General features: G+C 43.4%; 1 protein-coding gene across 1 annotated transcript in view; it reads right to left on the bottom strand.

Annotated features, from left to right (window-relative positions):
• Window positions 1–2,499: 2,499 nt before the first annotated feature.
• Window positions 2,500–13,114, bottom strand: part of HMCN1 (hemicentin 1) — a 164,485-nt gene continuing 153,870 nt past the window's right edge. The window contains exons 99-107 of the mRNA XM_021525146.2: window positions 12,645–12,764; window positions 12,240–12,374; window positions 11,759–11,872; window positions 11,348–11,473; window positions 10,602–10,730; window positions 6,484–6,834; window positions 4,532–4,651; window positions 4,046–4,172; window positions 2,500–2,985 (exon numbers count right to left, since the gene is read on the bottom strand). Coding sequence (XP_021380821.2) covers window positions 2,619–2,985; window positions 4,046–4,172; window positions 4,532–4,651; window positions 6,484–6,834; window positions 10,602–10,730; window positions 11,348–11,473; window positions 11,759–11,872; window positions 12,240–12,374; window positions 12,645–12,764 — 1,589 coding nt within the window. The 3' untranslated portion in view covers window positions 2,500–2,618. The remainder of the gene's footprint in view (window positions 2,986–4,045; window positions 4,173–4,531; window positions 4,652–6,483; window positions 6,835–10,601; window positions 10,731–11,347; window positions 11,474–11,758; window positions 11,873–12,239; window positions 12,375–12,644; window positions 12,765–13,114) is intronic.

The raw sequence follows: 13,114 nt of genomic DNA, 5'->3' as shown, positions 1-13,114 counted from the left end.
GGACAGTGTTTCAGGCATAAACAGGGTAGGAGAAAATACTGCTCCAGAAAATCCAGTAAGCAAGGGGAACAGTAGGCTTGTGCAGAAGGAAGGTAAGCACAGACCTGAGGTAGCAGTGGAGCATTAACTATCTGTTCATTATTTGCTCTCCCTAAGACCTCCCTTTATTTTTAAAGTATTATTTTTTCTGGTAGTATTGCTGTTATGATGCTGTTATTAAAGAGTAAGTTGTTTGTGATAGGACGGCATTTGCAAATAGTTTTGTGACAAATAATACGGTGACCATATCAGCTTTTCATGGGATGGTAGTGAACCTTTAACTGTACAAATATTACTGCAGACTAATAGAGGGTCTTGGACAAAGTGACTGTACAGCCCTGAAACAATGAAAATTGCATCTAAGGTTTGGGCAGCCTTATCCAAATAAACACGGTAGACTATTTGTTGTATTTAAAATTTGGATTTATGAAAGCAGGATTTTTAACCTTTAGCAAACACCCAAGTTCATGTGGGCACATAAACATGTACTAACCTGTCCCCTTGCTTCTCAAGTTAGACCAGTAAACCTAATGATAAGCAGCAGCTTTTCCAGCCTGTCAACAACAGGCTTATGGGGGTAGAGCAGCAGCTGGTACAGTTGCTCTGAGATCTAATTTAACACACTTGCAACCTGTTTAATAGCGCAGAAATGAAATTCGTAACACAGCTCCACGATGTCCAAAGAAGAAGTGGCCATGGCACAGGTTCTCCCTCACTCAGCGCTTCCCTTCCGAGTCCCCGAGTGAAAACCACCACGCTCACAGTGACCCACATCTCACTGGTCCCTCAGTCCTGGCATCATCTCAGGGTAAGGAACACCTTCCACATGGACAAGCAGCTCCTCCTTGAGCTGGCTCCTGGAAAGACTGGATGAGAAGGCAAGCTTGGAGGCATGGCTGTGATTAAGTGGCTTCCATCTGGTAAGTGACTTCTTCTTTTAGGGTCACATTGGTTAGAAAAGCTGTCAACTCTGTTGGGGTTTTTTCCCTTCACACAAAATATGTCAGAGTAGACATTTTTGTGTTCTGGGAGTGGAATTAGACTCCCTTAAAAGACATCACTTTCAGTCTGATTCTCATCCTTAAAAGACATTGAGGTAATTACCTGTACCTATTATAACTTACTCTCATTTCTCCTTCCCTCATGTCTTTTTCATGGGATTTGTCTTCTTTGAGCCACTTTTATTTTTCAAATCAGGTTTCCAAGAAGCAAGCCTGTTCAGTTTGAAGTCTGTAACTCAGATAAATTTGTATAAAGTACAAAGCAATTTTAAGTTGTCCTTGTTTTGCAGGACTACTTCACTTGGTGCACTGTAAAGGGGGGAAAAAACATGGGGACAACAAGTGGGGGTGTCTAAAGTTAGTTAATAATATACAAGAATAGAGACAAAATTCTACTGGGAGATAATTTGTCCCTGTGGCTAAAAATCTACTTTAAAGCTGGTGATAATCTCTTACTACCCCAGAGTGCCAGGAAGAGGGAGAAGAGCTGGAGCTACTCCCCGGTTTGCTGGGCACAGTACCTTCTGCATTACCCAGCACTTAGGGCAAAAGCTTTAGAAATGGAAAAGATTTTTTTTAAAAAGATAAAACTCCCAGCAGTCTCAAAGGTGATGGGAACCTTTATTTTGATTATTTTCATTGTACTGACATTGTCCTTTTATGCAAACTTAACTGTAAAACACTCTTGAGATACTGCATAGAAAATACACATAGGAAAAACCACATATATACACGTCCATAAAAATAGAATACATCTTGGCAAAATTACTTGTGTACAGTGTATTGACATTATTGAACCAAACTTACATCACCTTTGGAGAAAAGTGTTCCATGTGCGTAAAACCCCAGACCATTTACTGAGCTGGGAGTATGGCAGTGGATATGGGTTTGGGTTAAATAAATGGCTACACCAGAATGGCAGAGTAAAAACAAGTTATAAAATACCTGCTCTATAAAGTAGAATAAGCCATTTTGTTTTTTTCTTCCAAAAAATAGCAACATTTCTACACTTGCATGGAAACCAAAGGTATTCTCCTGTAGATTTGTTAGCTACAAGCAAACTTTAATGTCCTTTGTTTCAGCATTTGCAAACCTTGGGCACAGCGGCATTTGGTGGGTTTGAGCACACAACATAGTACAGCACAGCCCTAATTCTATTGGGTAATTGATAAGGAAAAAATCTAATAGATATAAAATTTAAAACACTTAGCAACCTTTAAAATATGTAGACCACTTGAAATTATGGAATTTCTTCAGTTACTTTCAGTGGAGGCTGCTCCTTGCTTACTGCTTTGACTACAAGGATTTCTCTGCTGGTTTGCAGAACATACTGTGGAAAGTGACTATTCCAGTGTAATAAATAAAGCAAGTGGTTACAGGTCCTCAGAGCCATGGATCTTCCTCTTGAATTGGAACAATGGAACTGGAGAGGCAGCCTCCGGGAAGCAGGGGAGGAGAGAAGAGCAGAGCACCCTTTGAAGAGAAGTGGCTGCCCGTATGGGGCAGGCAGCAGAGTCGGGCTGAAGCAGTAGCAGCTCCTGGCCCTGGGAGCTGCAGGCTGGCAGCAGGGGCCGGCGCTCAGTAGGGGAAGGCGGACACGGCGATGTAGATGATGAAGGTGGTGCGGTACTCGACGCTGCCGTCGGCGCTGTAGGACAGGGCCCGCACGCCCATGCGGTACGTCCGCGGCTCCCGCAGCGCCCGCGTGGTGAACACCACTCCCTTCCAGTTCTCATCCCTCAGGGCAAACGGCACCGCAGTGTCCTCGTCCGCCAGCAGGAAGGTGGTCCTGGGGTGCATGACCTGGTCGTGCGTGTAGGCCACCAGCCGGATCAGATCCTGCCCTGCAGCGATGCCGAAGGGCAGCGACAGCAGCTTGTACTCCAGGGCGTAGGTGCTCGGGTCACACTCCAGGTCGTTGGCCGGGCAGCTTTTGAGACAGAACCTAGGAAGAAGCAGAAGACTTTAGCCCAGGGAGAAGGCAGAGTATCTTAAATACTGGGTTAGGTCTTACAGGAGAAATTCTTGCCCTGTTTACCCTGCTGCAGATTAAAACTTCTCTAGAAGTGCTCATGCATTCTTCATCCACTGTTCCTTTACAGCTGCAGACCAGTTTAACATCCCTTTTTGCCTCAACAGGATCATTTCAAAAAGATGTTTGCTACACTGATATCATTGACATCTGTGAGGTAAGTTTTAGTGACTGTGCTCTTAAACATTATAATGGGAAGATCTAGTTTAAAATGTTCTGGGCAACATTTGAGGTATGTGTCTCTTAGGTCATAAAATAAAGAATTTGGAATGAAGGGCAGAATAAAATTTGCTTTGATATAATCAAAAGTCAAACCATGAAATCTTTGCTAGTGCAGTTTGCCAGTGCTAATGGAGGTCGAAGGACATGACCTCCATGCCAGTGTAGATGTCACTGCAGTTGAGTTTGATCCCAAAAGATGATTTCTGACTATGAAACAAGCTATTTTTCTTTGAGGATAATGAAAGATTAAAATAAAGCAATATTTTTTTTTCACAGAACAGGGAAATAACAAAGTTTAACAGGAACTTAGAATAATTTTCATGACTAAAAGAATGTATCTGATGCTTTGAAGCTGATAGCAAGTCAGGCTATTAGAGAGATTCAGATTAGATGTTAGGAAGGAATCCTTCCCTGGCAGTTGAGGCAGTGGCACAGGTTGCCCAGAGAAATTGTGGCTGCCCCCATCCCTTGGAAGTGTCCAAGGACATGTTGGACAGGGCTTGGAGCACCCTGGGATAGTGGAAGGTGTCCCTGCCCACAGCAGAGGGTGGAACTGGCTGTTCTGTTAAGGTCCCTTCCAACCCAAACCACCCCAGGACACTCTGACTCTGTGATCTCCAATGTCACTGCCTTACTTTCAGCTACTGTGAGTTCTGCTAGTGTCAGGCAAACTTAAATTTTCTTCTTTAACAAGCACAGGTTAAGGAGCTGAGCTTGGGGCAGGTGAGAAGGGGCTGAGAATAGAACATACCCAGAATGTGGCTCTCGCTGGTAGTTGGGTGGACAAGGAGTGTCTATGCACTGGTAGCTTCCTCTCATGTTGAAACACATCTGATTTGATCCACAATTTATGTTCTCTTCAAGACACTCATCAATATCTGGAAGGAAAAACATGCTAGGGATCAACTGCTGTATAAGAATTAAAGGGTGAAAATCAAAGTGGGTAAAGGCTGAGCAGAGCTCAGAATGTGACCTTCCCTTTGACCCTAGAGCTTGGATTTCAATGTGTAATGAGAAAGTCACAGGGGAACTGCAGAGAATTAGAAGTTGCAATTGCCTAGTTTGCTGATATTTTATGAAACAATAAAGTATGGAATATAAAAACTTCTGAAACTTGAGATTTTGAATGCTCTCAGACAGCCAATGCAGAGCAGTGGCTTAGCCATGTGCTGGGCCTGGTTTGTGGGAGGTTTCTTGGCAGACCTCCCCCAGAGCACTGCAGGGATGCTCTCCGTACCTTGGCAGGTTTTGCCGTTGGGCATGAGGCGGTATCCTGCGGGACAGGCACACTGGAAGCTGCCCAGGCTGTTCCTGCACTCGTGCTGACACGTGTCTCTGCTCTCACACTCATCGATGTCTGCGGAGAGAAGCACCAACACCTCAGCACTCCCTGAGCCTGCCATGAACACAGGTACTTTCCCCCATTCATGTACTGCAAGTGTACAGCTAGAGCTGGTGGGAGTTGTCTGGATCTTTTTTCTGATGGAGTTGAACATCTAAGACTAGAGCATCCTCTCTCCTTACCTGTGCCATTCCTTGTAACTCTGCAGGCACTAAAGTCAGCTTTGAGGGGCTTCTCCCCTCGGTGAAAAGCAGCTGTGACAGATCCCAGCTGAGGAGACCAGTCCTGAGACAGAGCTCCGGGAGAAAGGGGGATGTGCCACCTGTGTTCACTGCCAGGGTCATACAAACAGTCCTGCCCCCAAAGCAATTTGAGCTGCCTGATAATCAACCAGGTATCAAGCAACATGCTTAGGGAACACCCACACTCCTTATCTCACCAGAGGAAGCCTCCTTACTGAGGGAGTCTTCCTTACAGTCACTCCCTCCTCAGGCAAATCTGTTTCCCTTTCAAACTGACTTTTAAAATCTGGCATCCCTCATGCCAGAGGGATGAATTAGGCTCAGTAGCTGGGAAGACTGTCACTAAATGCTCTTTTCTTTCTTTTTGTTTTTTAATCTCCCTCTCTAATACAGAATACCAGTACCAAACCACATTATGTAAAGTTTCCAGAACACATTAGCATGATTCAGATACAGATAATTTGTAATTATAATGGCTTTTGAAAGATCTGCTTCATGAAAGAGTTCAGACTTGCAAGGTTAAATCACTGAAAGGAAGGTTTTTACTTCCCCTCTGTCTGACTGACAGGGGTTGCATTAGATCAAAATACAAACAGAAAAGAGAAACACCTGTGACTATAAACATCTGTGCTGTTAGCAAATCCTGATGGTCACCTATTGAAAGGATTTGCTTTAACAAAAGCATAATTTGGGGCTATTTTTCATATTAAACAATAATTTTAAAATTTATGTATTTATTCAATGAAATGAAAGTTTCATTGAATATTAATATTGTTAATATTCATGGCACATTAACTAATTCCAGCTGGAAGCTGGGATGAAGATCCAAATTTAAAACAAACACTTCCTTCTCTCAAGAGCTGTATTCCTGGGTCTCTCAATTAAACTCCTATACCATAACAATCCACATGGATTGACTACTGAAACCTATCTGTAGCTTAAATACAAAGTTTGATGTCTTCTCCATGCTCACTGAATTACATTGCAACCCCTTTTCTAACATAAAATTATTATTGTTATTATTTATTCGATTATTGTTATTAATAATAAAAATATAATAATAATAATAATAATAATAATAATAATAATAATAATAATAATAATAATAATAATAATATAAAAGCTTCTCTGCCTGTTGCCCATGTGACAGTGGCTGATGGTCCTGTGGCAGTGCTGGTACTGGCCCCAGTGTGATCAATTCTAAAATGTTTATTCCAAACCTTTCTGACACAGATTACTGCTGCCAATGGGAGTCTACGGAAACACTGGAACTAGGCTGGGACTACAGATGGTTTTTGGAGTGTGAGAAGATTCACCAAGGTGAGCCACCATGACCAGGAGGAAGAGTAACAGAGGGAAATCCTTTGCAAACAGGTAATAAGCAGCACAATTAAAACAAAAGGTTATAAGGCAGGCTTGAGAACATTTTTGCTACAATGTGAGCCAAAACAGCAGAGACCAGAACATGCAGAACCCTCTGAATATTGACCAGGGTAACAGAAAACACAACCCCAACACCACAAACCCTCAGCCCCTGGTATATATCACACAGTAACCTAAGAATAAGGCCCAAAACAGAGTTGCATAGATAGGACTGACATTTACCTACACATCTGGCATTTCTTGCCTCATAGCCTTCAGGACAAGTTTCTCTAAGGTTCCTTCTAGTCCTGGAGAAAGGCATTCTGCTGTTCCTATACTCTGAGAAGGAGCTGTAGAGATTTGAGGAGTGCCTGTAATAGTGCTGCAGTTGCTGGTTGTCTCTCCCAGGGGAGAACTGAGCATAGTTATAGCTACTGTAATAGGCACCCGAATTTGGCACCCTCTCCAATCCGGCGCAAGATTTCCCATCACCCAGTAACTGCTGCCCAGGTAGACAGAAACACTTGAAGCTGCCGGGGGTGTTGGTGCAGTGAAGTGCACAGGGTTTAGGCACTTGTTCACATTCATTAATGTCTGCTCATGTGACATGATCCAGAGCCCCAAACCATGTGGAAAGGAGAGAAAACAAACAAACAACAACATATAACTATACATATATGTACACACAGATACTTATCTCAGTCTCAGGAACAAGCTGAAGACATAAAGGCAAGATTTGGAGGCAGTAGAACATGGAGAACACTAGGCCAAGCAGGCAGGATCCACTGTCCTGGACTGTAAGAGACCTTCATTCTCCCCCAGGCTGATGTGACTGTGCTCACCAGGACAGGAGCCCTGCTGAAGTCTTGTTTCAGCCTCAGCTGCTAAATACTCTCTTAGTAATTGGGTTTTTTTCCTTAAGTGCTCCCAGGTGAGTGGAAGAAGCTGCTGGTCCCTTCTTTAAAAGACAATGCTTAACACAGAGCATCCCAGAGAAGTACAGTGCTAGAAATTCCTTACACCTCACACTAAAGGAAGCACAATTATTGTGCCTCGAGTTGGGGGAATCCTGGAATCATGGAATGCTTTGGGTTGGAGGGAGCTTACAGCTCAGCCAGTCCCCCCCTGCCATGGGCAGGGACACATTCCACCAGCCCAGGTTGCCTCAAGCTCTGCTCAGCCTGGCCTTGGACACTTGCAGGGATGGGGCATCGGGCTCAAGAACGTGCTTCAAGGCTGCAGGGGCAAGAGGTCAGGTACGTTCTAACTTTTGATGCTGTCATTGGTCATGACAGGTTGGAAACTCAAGAGTACATATTAATTCATTTTTGGACAATTAAAAAATAGAATTATTTTTGCTTTCCTAAGAAATGTATCTTTTTAGTTGTTTAAATTAAAGTCCAAAGTTATTTAGATGAGCAGCAAATATCATCCTTAAATCAAAATTGAGTGCCCAGCATATGTGCTGAGTATGGTAAAGGCTTTGAGGGTGCAACATGCCGAGTGCCCTTCCCTCCAAAAAACTCTAAGTGCTCTTAGGACTGCAGGACCTTCTCCCACAGTCTCTCTGACACTACCAGAAAGAAATTTTCTACAGTTTTTATCAAGTTACTTCAGGCTCAGCTGGAACACATACTGTATTTCTTTTCAAGCTTAGTATTTCATCAGAAAAATACAGAAGTTTGTTCATTCCAAACAACTCTGCAATAACCAGAAATAAAAAATCTGATATTAACATACATCACAACATATCAATAATTGACATATATTATAAATATTCTCCTACTAGAAATTAAAGATTATTTTAATGGTGACTCAATAATAGTTTAATTATTCCATAGTAGTGTGCATTCTTTCAATTACTACTGTAAAAATGCCATTAAGCCAGTGTTGTGAGAGTTTCATTTGAATTCCCTGTGAAGACAAGCTTTTGATTACAGATTGTAACTCCCCAAGCCACAAATTCAAGAAAATAGTATTTAAAAATCAATATTGTCAGAAATATAATAGACCATTAGGCTGCATTTTTGTAAAGTGGTTAATATTTGGTATATTTAAGGTTTTTAAACATTTTAGGGGGATATTAATAATTAAATTAATTAAGAGTTGGAAATCCAGAAGTAGTAATTGCAGAGTGTTACAATATTTTCCAGCTGTTATTTGGCAAACACACAACTGAAACTTCACATATTTGTGGAATTATCCTTAGGGTATATTTTTCAGGTATTAACACAAGAATTTCACTTTAAGTATGACAACAACTGATCTGAATTTTAAGTGCATTAATCTCAGTATGTGCTTAAAATGAAAAATTTATTATTCATATACATGTAAAAGAAAACAAACTCAATTATTTCCTTAGCATTCATGTGCTGACTTTTGCATTCTACATCTACCTAAAATAAATTAACACTGATGTCTAGTTCAGCCAGTGTCCTTGGAACAAGTTGTGGATCAGCAATAGAAGCTTTTCATAGAAATTATGAAAGACAACAGGTGAAAATCTGAGCAATTTCTTTTGCAAGAGCAGTCTGTGCAATACAATCAGAACTGACTGCAGGGAATCACCAGCATTGGTTCCAGAACTGCCCCTGTGAGAAGATGCTACTGAGGCATGGGAACCATAATATTTACAAGAACAAGGTAAAATTACTTTGAAATTGAAATAGCTACTTTTTCAGGATTTCTCTAATTTGCAAAATAGTACCTGATTTTATGTTCTAGATAGCCTTGCACGTGTAATCTGCATTATAGCAGCTTTTGGCAAAGCCCTTCCAGGAGAGAAAACAACACAGCTTCCAGAAATGCTGTGATTCAGGTAAATGGGCAGACACAGCTCTGTGGGGGTCACACAGGAGCATCTTATCCCCATCCAACAAACAAAAAAGGGAATTGTGGCACAAAGGGCTTTATCCAGGGTAAAAATAGCACAGGCAGGAGCAAAATTCATTTCTGTTTCAGTCTGAGCCTTTTTCAACTCCTCCCTGTGCTTGCTGTCAACAATGAGAACGAAAACTGGATTTTGTTAACAAAATGAATACTTTAGATGAATCTAAATTTTAAATATATTTTTAGGAACATAAAAGTTCAAAGGATAAAAATACTTTAGGAGGGAGCTTTCAGTGGCACTTGATCATAAGGCAGGTTTAAGGATGCTGGTGTTTTATGAAAACCTACAGTCCTAGACTTTGCCTGGCTTTTTCTGGTCAGAAGTTTAAATGGCTTAAATACAAGTTAAAAGTCTGGGATTGGTTTTATTTCAGTACAGAGGCAGATGGCAGAAGTAATATTATATCTTGGTCTACAGCCAAACACTCCTTATGCAATTAAATCTTTTAAAAAATCCCAAACATTCCTGGCTTTTGACAGTCCAAAATCTTAGGTTGTTAAACAAAATAAAATAAGAAAAAACTGTTTATCTTGAAGAAGTCATCAGGGAGGAATGTTTTTCTGATATACGTAACAGCAACTGAAACCAACCTCACTTGGTGTCGTGTACATTCAGAAATCCTCATTATCATGGTAGGTCAGCTCTTACATTTTAAGTATTTGACATAAATGTAGCAAAGGTGATAATAAATGTTCCTTCTGCCTTCCTAAAGTCTCTTAAATGCCAGGCAAGTGCTTGTCCACTTGCCCTGGCCCCACACATTAAATCTCCTGCTCCCTACATCAGAGCTCCAGAGCCTCCTGTGACACAGGAGAAATCCCTGCGTGGCTTTATGCCAAGATGGCACAGGGACTGAGTGCATGGCTGGCATTCCTGTGAGTGCCAGGGATCCTAATCCTTCCCTGCTGGGAGCCACCCATGCCAGGAGGAGAGCAGTGAGGGAGGAATGCAGATCAGGTCCCTGTGCTCTGCTGCTGGGGAACAGCCCTGGCAGTCCTGATGGGAGGATAGGCTTACTTGGGATGCTCAGGAGCCAAACTCGTTCTGGGTCTGTCGGGCCTCTTGCAGCTCCTTGGGGTGTGCTCCCTAGGGGAACCCCCTGACTCCCTGTGCGACTGCCTTCAGGGGTGAGCCAGGGCAGGCCAGGGCACAGCCAGCACATCAACAAACCCCACCTGATTTTTATAACTGAAGCCTCCTGTGCAGTGGTTATTTGCCACATCCATCCACCAGTGCTCTGAGACCCTCTTATACTTTGTTTTAAAAGTACAGCCCAATCATTTGTCATTTGGAACCGTTTAGCTCTGTTTGTTTAGAATGGAACACTTTGTTTTAGATGGCCAATTTGGAAACGCAGAGCAAACGTGTCCCTACAGCACGGTCTCCCACAGGGACAGCACTGCTGGTGTGCTGCAGCAGAAAGGCAGGCGAAAGCAGAGCACAGGTGTGAGAGGACTGAGCGGCAGCTTACCCACGCAGGGCCTGGCAGCGCCCTGGGCGCGGAATCCTCGCGGGCACACGCAGCGGTAGCTGCCGCGGGTGTTCTCACACAGCTGGTTGTAGCGGCACTGGTGCGACCCCGACCGGCACTCGTCAACATCTGCAGCACACGGCAAGGAACAGTCACAGCTCCGCTCATCCTCACTGCGGGAGGGAGCTGGGGCTAAACCATCCCTGACCATCTCTGAGGATGGGGCTTGGAGCAACCTGGGGTAATGGATGGTGTCCTTGCCCACGACGAGGGGTAGGAATAAGTGATTTTTAAGGTCCCTTCCAGCCCAAATCATCCCATGATTCCACTGGAACAAAAGCTTTGGTACTACCTACAACATCAGCTGTGCTTAAAACCCTCCCTGATAAGCAACAGGGACCTGTGATCTTTGTTGAGAGCTCCTGAGCCAAACTCTTAAGAAATCATGCACACACAGAACAAAACATTTCAGTCAATGAATAACTGAGAGAAATCAAGGTTCTGACACAGAAAAGACACCAAGAGAAATCTTACTGTTCTTACTTAAGAACAGTGGAAAAACTAGAAGTAGCAAGGATACATCTGCTTTTCTATAACAAATTACATGCTCCATAAGCAAAAACAAGTTGTTGCTTTAGTATGTGCAAATATTAATAACTGGAGATGGACAATCTTCGGGATTATTTTAAAAAATAAACATCATCATTGTTCCTGTGTTTCCCATAGCTACACAGTGTTCTACTCACCAATGCAAGTCCCGTTCTCTGCTTTGGTCATTCCACTGGGACACAAGTCAATGCACTTGTAGCCACCACGGGTGTTCTTGCAGAGCTGATCAGGCCTGCACACGTTCTGCCTGCACTCATTGACATCTTACTCAAACAAAAGCCAAAAAAAAAAAAAGAAAAAAGCAGGATTGGACTCAATTATGTAATGAAATTACCCTGTATCCACACATTGAATCATTTCATGCACATGGATCAGTCAGTCCAATTCTTGCTGCCTCTGGCTTTCAGTACTGCTTGACAGATTCCAAAATGTACATCAAGTGTATCATCCATAATAGCATTTTCTTTCATAAGACAATAGAGCAACAAATCAATGTTGAATTCTGCCTGATGGAAGGAGGGAATGGACATTCAGAACTTCATCCCTACCCATGCATTTTCTGCCCTTCAGCTGGAATCCTGGGTCACAGCCACAGTGGAAACTTCCTATGGTATTGAAGCAACGCTGATGGCAGGAGCTGGACTCTTGACACTCGTTAATGTCTGTGGAACAACACAAATCCTTGACACCAGGGCTGGCAGTTTCCTTGTGGGCAGTACCTGAGCAGGGTTTGGGTGAGTTCTGCTCAGGAGTATTTGCTGCTCTCCCATCTTTATACATGAAAATGCACATGGGACACAAACCCAAGAATGCTAATTTCTTCCCTGACAGGATTTTAAATTTATTTCTGAAGACTGAAGAAGCAAAAGATTAAAAACAAACCCAAACCTACAGAAAAACCAAAAGCCCACAGCCTTAAGAATGAACATTTATAGACAGGAGACGCCCTCTACAGCGAGTTTCAGCTGCACGGAGCAGCATTTTCAGTTGCAGGAGAGCTGAGGAGCCCGAGGCGCAGCCCGCGCGTACCTTGGCAGCCGAGGCCGTCGGGAGTCCTGCGGAAGCCGCTCCCGCAGCGCAGCGCGCAGCGGAAGGAGCCGGGCAGGTTCTCGCAGTCCTGCCCCGCGTGGCAGCTGTGCCCCCCCAGAGCACACTCGTCGATGTCTGCAATGGGAAACGAGCTGCAAACCCTGCTCGGCCAGCACAGGGGACACACCAACCAGTGCCTTCAGCACCAGCAGCTACAAACACGTGGCCAGGAGTACATTCAGCTATGAAATAATTAGAGTACCACCAATAAATTGTGTTCTTATCATGAGAAAATGGCCCGAATAAAACTCTCCTTAGCAATTTACGTGCCTCTTAAGGCATTTAAGGCCTTCAATTATCTAAGGGGCATTTGTATCCAACCTGCCCCAGCAGCACCTTTCTTACCTTGACATGTTCTGCCATCAGCAGAGATGGTGAAACCTTTGGGACAGGAGCAGTAGTAGGATCCCACAGCATTGTGACAGGTGTGGGAACAAGGATTTCCCACAGCACATTCGTCTTCATCTGGAACAAGAGAATGTTTGAAAAACTAGTGAGACTTCCCAAGAAACTACTCTGATGACTAGTAAAGCCCACAGGGCAAAACCAGATCCAGCCAATTCCCCTTAATTTTCAATCTTTCCAGAGGTAATGAAATAAGTCCACAAAATCAACTCAGATGATTTCTCCCTAAAACAACCCCGACTCTTAGTGAGACAGCCAGGGTGCTCGTGTGCTTCTCTCCACCTCCATCCCCCAAGCAGGAACACATGGGCTCCTGTCTGAGGTGCCAACACTCGGCCTTTCCTCCACACAGGTCACCCAAATCCTTCATTGCTCTGCAGGCTTAGCAGAGCCTGAGGCTCAGTTTCCTC

The sequence above is a fragment of the Lonchura striata genome, chromosome 9, assembly GCF_046129695.1.
Source record: "Lonchura striata isolate bLonStr1 chromosome 9, bLonStr1.mat, whole genome shotgun sequence".
Taxonomy (NCBI): domain Eukaryota; kingdom Metazoa; phylum Chordata; class Aves; order Passeriformes; family Estrildidae; genus Lonchura; species Lonchura striata.
The sequence above is the reverse complement of the archived record's forward strand: the minus strand, read 5'-3'. Positions and strand labels throughout refer to the sequence as shown.